We start from the raw sequence: 16,554 nt of genomic DNA, 5'->3' as shown, positions 1-16,554 counted from the left end.
CACACTCCCTGGATGCCAATTCAGAACATTTTTCACATGGCCCTGTTCTAGCGCCACCATGAGGCTGATGTTTGCAAAACACATTTATTTACACTACTCCTAGAGATTTTGTCCACAAATCATGCAAATCGGTAGACAGTATCTCTACAGTCATGTGATCAACATGGATCTGTCCGATTTTCCATATTCCATCCTGATTGGCTACAATTAACTTCCAACGTTTGCAGGATTGCTCCGTTTTGAACAAAATGCCTCAAATCATGAACACAGCGTGCAATCTTGGTGAAATTAGGCACGCACGTTCCCACTAAGCAGAGGAAGAAATGCCACTTCAAATTTAGCAAATCAGCCTCATGGTGGAACTATAACAGGCCAATTTGTGTTTTTACCTTTAACTCCACTGATAAGTGGAAAACTTTGTATGCGTATTCCCTAGAGGCTACGGATAAACTTCTGCCATGCATTTTTCACATTTGCCTTTTATAGCACTACCAGGAGGCCAACTATTGTAAAACACTTTCTTTGCTATTACTCCATCAGATGTTCTCCAACAATCACGCAAATTAGTACACATTATCTCTATAGTCAAGTGATCAAGACTATTTCATCTGCTATTTCATATTCCATCCTAATTGGCAAATATGGCTTCCAAAGTTCGCAGGATTGCTCGTCAACGCAGCTTGCGATTGCTGTGAAATTTGCCACACATATTCCCACTAGGTCAAGGAACCAGTTCTACCCTTTTCACATTGGCCTGTTACAGCACCACCAGCAGGTAGACTTTAGCGAAACACATTTTTGGAACACAATGCCTCAAATCATGCATGCAGCATCCGATTGCCATGAAAGGTCTAAGATTGGCAAAGAACACATGCCACCCTTTTTACATTGGCCTATTATAGCTCCATCAGGACGCCTGCACTGGTGGAGACCTGTGCTCGGAAGAGCACTGCTTCTAGTTGTATCTATGTTTCTGGACTGGCACTTTTGACCTACAAGGTGGCAGCCTCCAGGAAAAAAACTAAATACAAAGGGAATACATAATTGCTCATAACAACCACACCAGGGGTTCTAATGAAGTACTGTCAACCTCCTAGACACATGAAAACCAGAAAAAGTACAAAACTCTTTAAAAGTACAGGTAGAACGGCAGGTATGATGAACCTCTTAAGGCCGTAAAGCAGAAGACAATACACATCAAATGCACTTGTCTAGTTCACTTGGCTATGTACGGTACATTGTATATTTTTAGTAGCTGCTCTGGATTCTTACATTATGCATATAGTTTTTGTTTCATTTATTTAAATTTTTTCGTATTTCTTTTCCGCTTTTTTTATTTATTTATTTTTACTTTGTCCTCAATCGGGACTCTGACAGCTGCAGGGAAAACATATTTCTGGAATGTTGTTTGTCCTTTATGATCCTTTTTGTCCTAATACTCAAGCACCTGCTGTTGTATGTGTCCTGCAGAGACGGGAGGGAGCTCCCTGTGGTGTCCTTGCAGATCCTGGAAACGGCCATTTCCATACCGTAGAGATGGCCTTTGCCCGGGTGCTCTGGGTTGTAGCTGAGTAGAAAGATTACAGGTCCTTCTCTGTGACTAGATCTCCTCAGCTGCCTGGGGTGGTACAGGCATTTTTGCCACTGTCTCTGTGGTATTTGAAGTACTTGAATCTGTTCGCCCTCTCCATTGGTGCTATGTTGATTTCTGAGGGTGTGTGAGACCTCTGCCTCTGTTCACAGACGTCCCGCGATCGCTCACGTTCAGGAGGAGTCTGTTTTCGTTCGAGATAGGGCCCATTATCACGGTGTCGTCAGCAAACTTTACAATGACGTTTGACTGGCCACACAGTTGTGGGTGTTTCAAGTAGTACAGCTAAGGTCTCAGTACGCAACGCTGGGGGGCTCCAGTATTTAGGGTGAAGATGGTGGAGGACTACAGTGTTAATAATCACAGCCTAACAGTCCCTCTTTGTTGTTGTCAAGGTGGGAAAGGGTGGCGTGTAGAATCTGGGAGATGGCGACGTCGGTGGATCTGTTTGGATGGTAGGCAAATTGGGCAAACTGGGTCCAAGGTGATGGAAGACGTGATCCTATAGCCTCCCAAAGCGCTTCATGGCCGCTGAGGTCAGCGAGCGCTGCCAGGCGGTAGTCGTTCAGGCCGGCTGGGGGGGGCATTCTTGGGCACGGGGACAATGATGGACCTCTCGAAGCATGTGGGGACCACGGATTGGGCCTGGGAGAGGTTGAATATCGTCACTTGTCGGGCGGAAATCTCGTATCTCCAAGTTTTTTCGTAAAGTAAAGCCCTGCTTCATCATACCAGACTGTCGCACGAAACTAGTGAAAATAGACAATCTACAAGCACACAACGCCTCGCACCGTGAGGCGTTGTGTGCTTGTAGATCGGCTATTTTCACTATTTTGAATAATTTAAAAAAATGATGAATACAAAACGAACGGTTTCGGACATCCACCCGACAGCGACGATATGGTGGTGTATACAGACGTCAGGAGATCAGCACAGGTCGTGACTCGCGTCGTCTGGGCCGGCTGCTTTCCTGGCGTTCACCCTTTTCAACACACTCCTCGCGTCCTGTTCAGAGAAGACGAGCGTGTTCTCGGCTGCCCATTGTCCGTAATAGGGCTCACCCTGCCAGCTGCCAGGCTAGCTAACGCTAGCATTTTAGCCTCGAACCTTTATGTAGAGGCCATTCAGATCGTTCGCCAGTGTAGCAGCACTCTCGATCGACTGGTGGTTCCCCCTGACTGAGCTGTTTATCAAGAGATGTTTATAAGGCACTATAAACATACTCCTAATGCATTCTAATGTGCTTATAAAACTGTATAATTATAGTTAAGAACATATACATGTCATAGTTTTTTTAAAGAAATCATAGCACACAAAGGCAAAGCATTTATAATGGTAAGTATTATAATTGTTAGAATGTCAGACATTTTCTTTATGGCAAGGATCCAGTGGCAAGGGTCGTAATTCTCATAATAATACATAATCATTTATAATATTTTATAATCACTGTTATAATGCATTATAATAGTGTGATCCTAAGTAACTTTAGGTGGTCATTGGTTGCTTTAATGACATTCTTAAATATTTTAATGCAATTGTAAAATGATTATATTGTATTATATCTATGATAAAATAATTCACTATGATCCTGGCCAAGAGGAAACATCTGTGAGTGACCAGTAATTCTGATACTTGATCTCATTCAGTCATTTCAAAAGGCTTTATGATGTGTTATGATTGCATTATGAGTACTTATTAGTGCGTATAACTCTAAGTATACAGTGTTGTAAGCTGATTACAATGCATTCATATAATGCTTGACCTTATAAGTCATTATAAAATGTGTTATGATGATTATTGTTATAAAGCATTGTGAGTATGTATGCTTATAACTATAATTAAGGATATGGGTGGAATGGCGATTGAGGTCTGTTTGGCTCCACTTGTCGTGCAATGCATGCTGGGTATTGTCCTGCTAACCTATCCATTCTAAAGCTTACCGACTGGTAATGGATATAAGGCTGCATGCTTGTGACCACTTTTATAATTGTGAATTCATAATGTACTGGAGTTAACAACTGACTGTTGTACTGTACTTCCTTTTTTTCCCCTCTTTTCTTTGTGAGCGTCATTTCAACCAAAACCAACATTCCTTAAGACGGGAGCCCTGTCATCTTAATAGCAGCAGTTGAATATCTGAAACCTTCATGGCTCAAGATGTCCAAATCAATTAGTGAATCTCAATCGACATGAGCAGAGTATATGATTTAACCACTCAAGCCATAATTATTTTATACTTGTAGATCTGCCATTTTCAAATCAAACTAAAATAGCTATTTTAGCAATTTTAGAAAGGTTTGAAAAATTTAGAAACTTTAGGGGAGATGAGAAATGTGGTTTAGACGATTTTACTCAAGTATGCACAATCTTTTAATACTTTTGCTTTAGTATTTCAAATTTTGTATACTTTTACTTCTACTCCACTACATCTCAGTGGCAAATACTGTACTTTTACTCCACTACATTTATTCGAAAGTTTTAGTTACTTTGTAGATTTATATTATTATAATACATACATTAACAACTTAAGCCCTATTTAAACTTTGGCTATTTGAAAATAGTCGATCCACAACGCATTCTGCATAATGAGTACTTTTACGGTTTTTAAGTATTATTTTGATGCCAATACTTTTGTACTTTGACTCAAGTTCTTTTTTATTACCAGACTTTTACTTGTAACAAGAGTATTTTTCTAGATTGCAGCACAACATTTTAGTACTTTTTCAACCAGTGGTTAAGACTGTACCAGGGTTCCCACGGTCATGAAATTCCTGGAAATATTTTGAAATTAGAAAAATATTTTTCCAGTACTGGAAAAGTTTTGGAATTTATCAAGGGTCCTGGAAGGTCCTGGAAAAGATTGCTATGGGTCCTGGAAGGTCCTGGAAATAGCTATGCATTGTCTTTGGTGATTGATTTTGTTAATACCTCTGAAATGACAAATTAAACATGGGCCAAATTGTCAAATATTAGAGGCAGAAATTGTGAAAATAAAACTGTTATACAAAATTCATCAACTCTTAGTGCTCGTCAGGGTGCCGGCCGGGGTCCCCAGTTCAAATATGATTATTTCGGGGGTCACGGCCTGAAAAGGTTGAGAACACTGGCACTACCTGTCTTTGGGCATTGCGCATAGGAGTAAACCACTCGTTATTGAGCTGAATTATTGTTATATAGTCCTGGAAATTGGGTTAAATATTCTGGAAAAGTTTTGGAAAAGTTTTGGAAATTAATTGGTAAAGATGTGTGGGAACCCTGATTGTAGTGTTTTGTGTTTGGGACCCTCAGCTTCCTGGTGAGCTTCATGGTGGACGCGCGGGGAGGCTCCATGCGAGGCAGCCGGCACCACGGCCTGCGCGTCATCATCCCCCCTCGCACCTGCGCCGCGCCCACGCGCATCACCTGCCGCCTGGTCAAACCCCAGAAACTGACCACGCCCCCTCCGCTGGTGGAAGGGGAGGGGCTGGCCAGCCGCATCATCTCGCTGGGGCCGTCCAGTATGCAGTTTCTCGGGTGAGTCTGTCTGACTGGGTTTTTGGTTTTGAAAAAAATAACGTTTATGAAACATATCGTTGCTGTCGGGCAGAATTCGTCGTATCACCATCCATATTTAAAATGTTTGTCTTGACCCATTACGACCTGAGAAATACCTAAAAAAGTATTCGGTTTTCTGAAACACATACTGTATGTTTCTACCCTAACCCTAGAAATATATGTATTTGATCATGGACCCCCATCTCAAAATATGTTGTTCCAGGGACCCGGAGAAAGAAAGATTTGAGTTACAATGTTCGCTTTAAAAATGTCACAATTTAAAAAAAATAGCAGATCTACAAGCTTGTACAGTATATCTGCTATTCTTTAATAGTTTAAACAGAAAATAATGGTTAAAGTGGTTAAAATCTAACGTGACATGGATGCGTTCCCAGTCTAAATGGGTTAATGAATGCTCCATTTTATACTTTGCCGTATAAGCTCATAAATCGTCACATCAGCTATTTTCCTTTTTAAGGATAGTGAAAATGTGGGAACATTTTGAAACTTTTCGCCTCTGACATGGCCAAATAGGAACGCCAGGTTGAAATAGGTTACAATGGTGCATTTATTTAGCTCCTTTACATTGTGAATTACGTTCACCCATCACCGATGGCAAAGGAAACCATGCAAGGAAGGCCCCAACCTGCTTATCGGGAGGAGTGTCTTGCTCAAGGACACTTTGACACTAACTCTGGGGAGCTGATACCCAAATGGCCACTCTACCTCCTGAGCCACTGGTTAAGTCTGTCTGTTAATTTGATAAATACTTAACAAATGAACATAATTTTTAAATAGTACAAGGTTTCCACCCGACAGTGACGATATCATGTATAAAATTGAGAATTGAAGTTTCAATAGCGTGTGTGCGTGCGTGTGTGTGTTGATGTACGTCTATGCTTTTGCTTCTGTTATATCATTATAATTCTAATTACTGTGTCAGAAAAACGCCATTCCTGACTGTTTCTGCAAAACAATATCAATGACTTTTAAAATAACTTCGCCCCCAAAATAAATTGGTTTTCCTCACATAAAAGAACATATCAGATGTTAGAGATGTTGTAGGACACGGTGTGTACACAGATCACAGGGCTAAAGAGAGAAGGGATACGTTTCTTTGTGTTCACTGAACATCACTGACTTATCGCAGATGCATTATTTATTGCCAGGGATATTTTGATACTTTGACAAGCGAATATCAGGTTTTACTCCAGTTTGGTTTACCACTGTCATCAGAATTGAATAAAAGGATATAGAAGGGATAGAATGGCAGCGATAGAATTGGACCATTTTACAGGCCAAAACATTTTTTTTGTGTTGGCTTCCATACAATTTCCATTTTTCCATTTTACACGTTTATTTGATCCTGTTCTCTTATGGATGAATTCTAACTAACTGAAATAAATGTAATTTACACTTGACTTGAATGGATTCCATTTGCACTGGTCATATTATGTTCATAGAGGTCGCATTAATTATCCAGAAGTGAGCCATCCATCCATCCATCCATCCATCCATCCATCCATCCATCCATCCATCCATCCATCCATCCATTTACTGTATACTAGACCTTACCCGTTCGAATATATGTGCTGCAAACTCTCCTTTCTTTTCTTTTTGTTGTGGAATGATTCCGCCCTCTACTGGGCTGTATTGGTCACTGCAGTATAATGCATTTTGTGACTGAGTGACTGAGTGACTGACCTCATCTCTAAAATTATATGTAGGATAGCGCTTTTATCCAAGGCGCCTTACAATGTGTATTACATTCACCCATTCACACACACATTCATACACCGATGGCGAATGGAAGGAACCATGCAAGGTGAAGGCACCAACCTGCTCACCGGGAGCAGGTTGGTGGTTCAGCGTCTTTGCTCAAGGACACATCGACACTAACTCTGGGGGAGCCCGGGTTTATATGTCAGTGGTGCTCGAACTTTTTCATGTCAAGGACCCCCAAAATGATATGTATTTGGCCACGGACAACCATCTCAAAATATTTAGCTCCAGGGACCCCCCAGAAGCAAAATCTGAGTTACAAATGTTTGCCTAAAACACATTGCACACATTTTCACGTCTTTTCAAAAATAGCAGATCTACAAGCTTGCTGTGAGCTTGTATGTATAAAATAATTAAGGCCCCTCCACCTTGGGCCCTAGTAGCTCAGTCCCACTTTCCCCTCCTTGTGACGCCCCTGTGCTTATCACTTATTGTCACCTTCCACATGTAGCCCAGTGATAGTGGAAATACCCCATTTTGCTGCTCTGGGCCGAGGGGACCGTGAGCTGGTGGTGCTGCGCAGTGAGAACGGCTCTGTATGGAAGGAGCATCGCAACCGCTATGGTGACGAGGTGCTGGAGACCATTCTGAACGGCATGGATGAAGGTCAGTGTTATGGAGATGGATAGAACTGCTGCGGGCTGGGAATGGTCCTCTAGTGTCGGCTAATATTTAGCAATGCATGTGCACGCCTTTCCCTTTACACACACACACACACACACACACACGCACACGCACACAAATAGAGAGAGGGAGGGAGGGAGGGAGAGAGAGATGGGGATATTAATAGACAGAAATACAGAGAGAACAGAGGAAGATAAAAACAAACTTAGTCTATACCATGCATGAAAGACTACTTGGGCAATAGAGGGTATGCGCTTGCATAAAGTGAATGGCAAATCAGATCAGGACTTTTCTGTTTGGATGTATGGGCTGTCAAGGCCAGAAATTAGTTAGGCGTTACCGCATAACTTCTGGGAATGATGGTGATGTCACGCGCATACCCTCTATAGTTTATTTCTTTCATATTTCTCATTAATATTTCCTCCTTTTCCTTGGATGCATGGACATAATTGACCAATTAATAAACGTATTCGGATTCTGTCCTTTTCTTCCCTATCTCTGCCTCGTTCTCCCCATCCCTTCTTCGCTCCCGTTCTCCCCCCGTCCCTTCGCCCCTGTAGACCTGGAGAGTCAAGAGGAGCTGGAGAAGAAGAGAATCCGTCGCATCATCTCCACCGACTTCCCGCTCTACTTCGCCGTGGTCTCCCGCGTCCAGCAGGAGAGCGACCTGATTGGCCCGGAGGGCGGCCGGCTGACCACCAAGCTGGTGCCCCACGTGGAGGCCATCTTCCCCGAGACGGCGGTCACCAAGAGAGTACGGCTGGGACTTCAGGTGAGGAGGAGGAGGAGCACGCCGGGGGAGAGAATGGGGGTGAAAAGGGAGAAGAAGATGCATATTGTCGCGCCAATAGCCGAGTGGTTGGGTGGTTGGGTTCCACTTAGGCCAGGGGTCTTCAACGTTTTCAGGCCAAGGGCCCCTTAGTTGAGAGAGAGATGAAGCAGGGGCCCCCACAACCTTTTCATATATTCCATATAGTTTCATCGTTTGACATCAGTGTATTTTGGATTCCTGTTCCTGTTTTCAGATATTTAACCACTTGAGCCGTCATTACCTAATAAACATGACCTTTCACTCTTAGTGTGCTCTTTTTCCCCTCTACACCAAATCTCTTTGCCAAAAATAGCAGATCTACAAGCTCACAACGCCTCGCGCTGCGAGGCGTTGTGAGCTTGTAGATCTGCTATTTTTGGATAGAGTTCTCAGAATATGGACACTAGGGTTCAAGTTGTTAATATAAAAAGGATTGGAAGATTTGGAGGACCCCCTGTAGTAACTCTGAGGACCCCCTAGGGTCCCGGACCCCTGTTGAAGACCCCTGACTTAGGCTCTGATGTCTGACAGCGAGTCCCGGGTTCAATTCCCGGACCCGGTGAATCTTTGTTGCATGTCACTGCCCGACTCTATCCCTGTTTCCTGTCTCGCTCCACTGTTGAATAAATGCAAAAAAGCCCCCAAAATATCTTTAAAAAAGAAAAGGGGAGACTTTAAGGCCCTGACACACAGATTAACTTTTCTAGAATGGTCAAATCAGTAAAAACTTAGTATACACTGCAATACAAGTTTGAAATAAAAAGAGGTTAGCTTCCACCGTTGTAGCTGATTTTGGATGGTCTGTGGAGCGCATCAACGCTTCAATTCCAAAATAGGATCGAGCTCTGAAAGATGCGTCAACATGTTGATGCATACTGTGTGGCTACAGCCGTTGTAAATAATGACGTCTGACAATTTCAATGTCTTTCATGGCCTTTATGGAGAAGTAGAGAGGATGCTGAATCGGTGGAGGAAGAAGGGATAAGTGAAGGTCACATCATGACAAATTGATACAGCGAGTCCACGACACGTTATGGATGAAACTTAAATGAACTGTAACTGCTGCTGAGATTATTGGTGCATAATTGGAAACAGGATTTCTCTGGAGACAGATGTTCGGATCGTTTTACAGCTGACTGTTTTGCTCTGTCCGTGAACCTGTGCCAAAATACATATCTGTGCCAGTGCCCCCATTTCAATCATGCTGTGTTCCCATCGCCTGTGTTTCTGCACACACAAGCCACAATACAATGTTGACTTAATTGCCTATGTTATTCAGATGACCACAGATGGCCCTTTTGTGGGGCGAACATTAAGCAAAAATAGAAGATTAAAAAAGAGCTTTTGAGCCTGTAGATTGGCTCTTTTAGGCCAAGATATTTAATGTAGAGGGGGAAAAGGATTAGTCCACAAATGGAACCCTTGGGGACCCTGGTCAACTAAGTATATAGGATTTAAGAGTTTATGGTGGCAAATAGACTGCTAATAGTCTCTTTAATCTTTAGTGTATGTTTTGGGGATTTTTGTTTTAAATTAATTCCCAAGTAAACTTGGGAAGTAACAAGTAGATAATCCATCTTCATTCCAAAGTTAACCCTAGAGATCAAAGCTTAGTGCTTGTAACTGAAATTGAACATAGAGTGTGACATATTTTAATTAGCCTATTATATCCGGATTGCTTTACATCCATCAATCCGCCAATTATCATTAGCTTGAAGTTCAGGTGTGAAATATGAATTGGTTGGAATGTGTATGGTTGTGTTATGATTTAATGTGCTCTACTGCTACTCTCTGTTCTCTATCCAGCCTCAGTGTATTTCTAATTCTGCCTACAATCCTTCTCTATTACATAGACTTATAGTAGTATGATTGTGCTCAAGTGCAGAGGCGGCCGTAAGTATCCCTGGCCCGTTTCTATCCAGCTTGAATTCTCTCATCGATCCCACATTCCAAAACCTCTGCAACTGAGACTTTGACTTTGCTTGCCAAATTTGGTGCAGCAGAAACAGACGAACTGAAACGGATGATTCAGACTACAATGCCAAATGAATAATTCAACTCTTGCGTGTCATTCGTGGTCATTTATTTCTACTCCTTCTTTTCATACAGGATTATAACTGTTGTGCCCTTCTTTGTCCTTTGCTCAAGGTTGACTGCAGGCGCGGTGGTCTCAAAAACACGAAGCAGAACTGGCAGAAAAAGACTCGCTCTCTGCATAAACTGTTAAGGAAGACTCCTTAGACCGAGACTAAACGTCCCTAGGACCGAAACGTCTGCTACTTTTCCGCTCCCCTCACGTTGAGCACAGAGCACTTTATGAGCATGTTAACATCTTTTCTTAGAGTGTGTCTTTTTCTGCCAGTAGTCCAGTGTTGTTTTTGACAGCAAATTTTGATTTAGTTTTAGTCATAGTCTTTTGAATAAAATGTCATTTAGTTGTAGTCATAATTTATTCACCTGAAAAGTTTTTGTTTTAGTCTAGTTTTAGTTGACTGAATATATAAGATTTCAGGCAACTAAATCTACAGTTGATTTAGTCGACTAAAATGTATTTTGTCAGGCCTTGATGGCATCGTAATGACTGATTTTACACTTGGTTGCGTGCTGAAAATAGCAGATCTACAAGCTCACAACGCATCGTAGAACACTGGAGAGCAAACAAACATAAAATTACTCTCTTCTCCACCAGTTCCTCCCCAACATTTTAGTCTAGTTTTTATTTTGTTGACAAAATTGTCAATATATTTAGTCTTAGTTTTAGTCATCACAGCTTAGTTTTTATTTAGTTTTCGTCAGTGAAAAAAACACAGTCGACAAACATTTTTCGTCATAGTTTTAGTCGACGAAATCAACACTGCAGTATTCCTTCTTTTTAAAATGTTGTCTAACTCTCATATCTCTCTCTTTATCTCCCGCGCTCCTCATCCCTGTGCCCCTCCCGTCCCGCCTCAGGCTCAGCCCATCCCCGATGAGATGTTGACTCGACAACTTGGTAACCAGGCGACCTTCAGCCCGGTGGTCACCGTGGAGCCGCGCCGACGCAAGTTCCACCGTCCGATCGGACTGCGCATCCCACTGCCTCCGTCCTGGCGGGAGAGCACGCGTGACGCCGGGGAGGGAGACACCACTAGCTTGCGCCTCCTCTGCAGCGTCATTGGTACGGTCCGGTCTAGGATTTAAAGGACAACCTTGTTTTTTTACAACAAGGGTTTCATATTTTAGATTGTAATTAGAGAAAAACAAAGGTGAGTGTTTAAAATGTTTTCATTTACTTTATTCTATCGTTTTAGCACGTTTAGCGGTTTGGATTTCAGTGAGTGGGGGCATGCGTACAAGTGGATAAATATGTCTTTTTAGACACAATAAGCCAGTGATTTCTTTATTACTATTTACAGTAACACTACTAGCTCCCATAAGTTACATCTGCCCTTGAACGATTGCGGTGTATCTTGGGAATGGACTTATTTTGTGTAAACAGACCTATTTAGACACTTGTACGCATGCCCCCAGCCAGTGAAATCAAAATCATTCAAATCTCTAAAACGATAGAAAGGAGTAAATGAAAACATTTTAACACTTATCTTTTATTTTATTTAATTACAATCTAAAATATGAACCCTTGTTGTAAAAAAAACAAAGTTGTCCTTTAAGCGATTTAGTTTTTCCTTTGAAATGAAGTGCTCCCCCTGTCCTGTGTGGTACCAGCTGTTCATCAGCCTGTTGGTAGTGAAGTGAATGTCGGGGAACGGGTAGACATTAAGTCTAATCTTTTGCTCATGTGCACGTCACACTGTCAGGAGGATAACGGACAATGTGTCCTTGAGACAGAGCTCAAGGAGTTTAAAAGCTCCTTGAGGAGCTCCAAGGAGCTTTTAAGTACAGATTCACAGAAAACAGTTTAACCAAGTCCATGAATGTAATCAATAAGAGAAACCTGGTGAACTAATCCAACAAATAGCAGGCGAGAAACAAGTCAAGGACGAGACAGAATATTAACAGCAGCGAACATCAGTTTATATAACTTTTCACTGGCATGCTTTTCCACAATAACCATTCCACATACTAAATGTGTTGTGAGCACTTCTCTAGATTTACAATTTAGGCAGATGGTCTTAATCCAGAGCGACTCACAGTAAGCAAGCTAAACACGAGGTAATACATCAATTGCATTGAAATGGTAAAAGATGATAGGTAAACCAGTAACCTACTGTTAAGTCTAAACAGTATATCATTTACTGTTTAGAAACAAACTATAGTCTAAGTCTAAATATTTGAATATATCTATTTAAAACCTCAAATATTTGCGGCCAAATACATGTAATTTTGGAGAGCCTTGACATGAAAAAGTTTGAGAACCACTGATTTAGAAGAAGGATTTAAAAATAATTTATAGAATCGCATCAGACATATTCAAAGACAAATGTTCAAGATTTTTCAAAAATAGCAGATATGCAAGCTCACAGCGTGGCACTGACGCTGTGAGCTTGTAGATCTGCTATTTTTCAATAATTAAAGCATAAAATAATGGTTAAAGTAATAATGCGTATCAAGTCTTATTGAAGTGTAAACATGGAGTTAATACTAACTTTCTAAGTCTAACACAATGTGCTTGTTGTTGTTGCCCAGGTGGTACCGCACCAGCCCAGTGGGAGGACATCACTGGGACCACCAAGCTCATGTACACCAACAACTGTGCCAACTTCACCACCAATGTCTCTGCAAGGTGAGGGATCTGACTCATACCAAGCCTTTAGACATGTCACACTTTTACAACACCTCTGCTGCAAAGGTTTGACTTTTTCCCTGTCACCTCTACAAGGCAGCGAAGGCAGCAATCATGTAGTCTGCAACATTGCAACAGGATCGATTGCTGACTTGCTGGAATATATTTAGGGTAAAAAGTACCTAGAGGTAAAATAAGCGAAACGGACTGACAAAACTACTAAAGTTATTGTTTCACTATCATACTAATTGTTCTGGAGAAAAGCAATAATTCTATTCCACACCTTTTTGAAAGCTCTTGTGGACGTATTATTTCTACACTAGTCCTTGCCCGGGGGTGTGCACATTATGAGGGATTGAATATAGGAGTCTCAGAAGTAATGTTGGAGTGCCCGTTGGGCAGATCTTTATAGCCATATTTGGTGTTCCATGTTGGAGTGCCCGTTGGGCAGATCTTTATGCCCATGTATGGTGTTCTGTGTCCAGGCCAGTCTGTGATGTCAGTACATTCCATAAATTAATAGTCAGAAGATTAGATATAACTAGAAATACTGTTCCTACGAAACAGTGTGGGCTTGCTTGTGACTATATTCTGCAGCGTGCTAACTGTCATAAGAAGCTCAACCAATACTCCAGATAACACCACCACAGATTTTCCACACCTCAGTTGCACCTCATTGTACTGTCTCCGACGGAACTCACTATGTGACGGGACTCACTATATAAATAATGAAGATAACATAGGGTTCTCGCCTTTCAGGCGAGCCCACAATTATAATAGATCATTAAACCTTCACAGTCACAAATGGATAAATGAACACACGTCACACAATGAAAACACAACGGAGGGGCACAGATATGCATGTAGGTCACGTCACCATGCACATACTGATGAAGTCTGTCCATCTGTCCAGGTTCTGGCTGGCAGACTGTCCGCGTACAGCTGAAGCCGTGACCTTTGCCAACCTGCTGTACAAGGAGCTGATGTCAGTCCCCTATATGGCCAAGTTCGTGGTGTTCGCCAAGATGAACGAGGCGCGCGAGGGACGCCTGCGCTGTTACTGCATGACAGACGACAAGATGGACAAAACCCTGGAGCTGCACGAGAACTTCACAGAGGTGGCTCGCAGCCGAGACATTGAGGTCAGCACTGGATAGCAGATGAAGTTAAAGGACAACTTTGTTTTTTTACAACAAGGGTTCATCTTTTAGATTGTAATTAGAGAAAAGAAAAAGTGAGTGTTAAAATGTTTCCTTTTTCTTCGTTCTATTGTTTTATTGCGTTTACCGTGCTAAAATGTGGGGCATGCGTACACATGGGGGCATGAAGTGGCAAAATTTGTATTTTTAGACACAATAAGCCAGCAGTTTCTTTATTGCTATTTACAGTAACACTTCTAAGGTTGCGTTGTATCTTGGGAATGGGCTTATTCTATGTAAAATTACATATTTAGCCACTTGTACGCATGCCCCCAACCACTGAAATAAGAATCTCTAAAACAATAGAAAGAAGTAAATGAAATAATTTTAACACTCATCTTTTATATTCTTTAATTACAATCTAAAATGAAAAGAAAACAAAACAAAAAACCCCAATATAAAACAATATAACTAGCAAGTCTTCTTGGCACATGCTTATGTGAACCTCGTCAACAACCTGTATAATAAATGTAAATTTATTAGAAGGATAAACCCTGTTTTCGAGGGAGTCCTTATCATGAATATACAAAGATTACGATTAAACAGGACAATTAAGACTCCCAAATGTATATATATTTGGCCCATCTGAAAAGATATTATGCCAGGGACCTCCAGAAGCAAAACTTGAGTTACAAATGTTCGCTTTAAAATACATATTTTAACATAAATATTCCCTGGCAAACACTCATTTTCAGATGGGGGTCTAGGAGGTCTGCTGCCAAATACATGTCATTTTGGGGGTCCTTGGCACGAAATATTTTGAGAAACTGTTCTAAACAATGTTTAGGGTGTCCAAGCAAATCTAGTGTCATGGCGCCCTCTGGTGGAGGATGTATAGCTCTGTGAGAAAGGCTAGACCTCTTGAGATTTTCCAAAGAAGATTCTGTTAAAGGATGCACTAAATAATACATGGCAGGTATGCTATTTTCACATGATAAAAGAAAAAAGGTTTAATGATTTTTGAGAAATTGTGAAGTCTTTGGATATTTTCATCCGATTCTTCTGTCTTCTAAATCCTTCTTCTAAATCAGTGGTTCTCAAACTTTTTCATGTCAAGGACCCCCAAAATTAATGTATTTGGCCACGGACCCCCTATCTCAAAATATGTTATAGAAAAATATGGACGATGCGAAGCCATTGGTTTCTATGCAGCGCAAATGGCCCTTTCTACCCCTTGGAATTGGGTGTCGCCATCATAGAATTGTAAAGGCATCAGAGATGCTATTGGCTACCAACGGTCACGTGCAACCGCAGGGATACATGGGAGAATGTGGTCGGAGCCTCCCGAAATACAGCACACAAAGAAGAACACAGCCGGCTGGTATCAGTTTAGTTGGCCACGCCCCCCGCAACTTTATCATTTATTTTAAAATAAATTGGACCACATTTCGACAAAACGAATATGATGGTGATTGAAAGGCCATTTTTAACTAGCGATAGGAACCATACAGTATTCATGAAAATGTTAATTAAGGTTAGAAAACGAAAGGGGAAAATGAATGGGATCCAATGGAGCACAATTCTTTTTGCGATTGGCCGGGGGGGAAAACAGCGGCCAATCATAGGAAGTTATTTTTTTTCAAAATAAAATATCAAAAAATAAAAATTCGTGGGGGCGCACGCTGGCCTGCTGGTCCAGGCACATACCACATAGGCATTGTCACATAGACATTGAGCTTGTATATCTGTTATTTTTCAATAATTCCAGGTCAATAATTAATGGGTCTAAAAACATCTCCTCTCAGGTGATGGAGGGCATGCCGTTGTTCCTGGAGTGTTCTGGGAACCTGGTGCCTGTGAGGAAAGCCACTCAGTCCCCCAGGAGCTTCAGCTTCCAGGCCTTCAGAGATAACCGGCTTCCCGTGTCTGTCAAGGTCTGCCACCCTGTCTGCTCCTCTCTATATATGTGTTTCGTCGTCAGATTGCTCACATCTACAGTTGTGAATTTGTACGTTTATTTACAGTCTGTCGAGATTTAGAGCCTGGTTTGTATTTCGTTTTCCACGGCGAAAATAGTTGTATCTACAGTACAAGCTCACAATGCATTGAGAAGAGACACGGATTTCAGTTTGCAGATCTGCTATTTTTTGGCACGCGACACCGGAACGCAACTAAGTAGTGTATGAAGAGTTACGCATCATATGAACAAGCTGATCGGCGGTTACATGCTCTCTTTTTGCGTTTTCGTTGTAATATGTCACAGTTAGTTAGATAGTTAGTTAGTTAGGTCCTTCTGTCAGTTTGGCTTTGGCAGACTCCAGGACAGTGTTTGCTATAACATATTAGCAGG

The 16,554-nt window shown here is 41.6% G+C and overlaps 1 protein-coding gene across 1 annotated transcript in view; it reads left to right on the top strand.

Moving 5' to 3' along the window:
• The window catches only part of LOC308299606 (uncharacterized protein), a gene marked incomplete at both ends in the record, with an annotated part of 155,105 nt that overhangs the window by 112,285 nt on the left and 26,266 nt on the right, over window positions 1-16,554 (top strand). Inside the window, 7 exons of the mRNA XM_080743401.1 lie at window positions 4,880-5,104; window positions 7,359-7,513; window positions 8,092-8,303; window positions 11,295-11,499; window positions 12,969-13,065; window positions 13,979-14,207; window positions 16,010-16,138. Of these exons, the coding sequence (XP_080599527.1) occupies window positions 4,880-5,104; window positions 7,359-7,513; window positions 8,092-8,303; window positions 11,295-11,499; window positions 12,969-13,065; window positions 13,979-14,207; window positions 16,010-16,138 (1,252 nt within the window). The remainder of the gene's footprint in view (window positions 1-4,879; window positions 5,105-7,358; window positions 7,514-8,091; window positions 8,304-11,294; window positions 11,500-12,968; window positions 13,066-13,978; window positions 14,208-16,009; window positions 16,139-16,554) is intronic.

The sequence above is a fragment of the Nannobrachium achirus genome (genome assembly GCF_963921795.1).
Source record: "Nannobrachium achirus genome assembly, chromosome: 15".
NCBI lineage: Eukaryota > Metazoa > Chordata > Actinopteri > Myctophiformes > Myctophidae > Nannobrachium > Nannobrachium achirus.
This window is presented reverse-complemented; position numbering and strand designations above follow the sequence as displayed.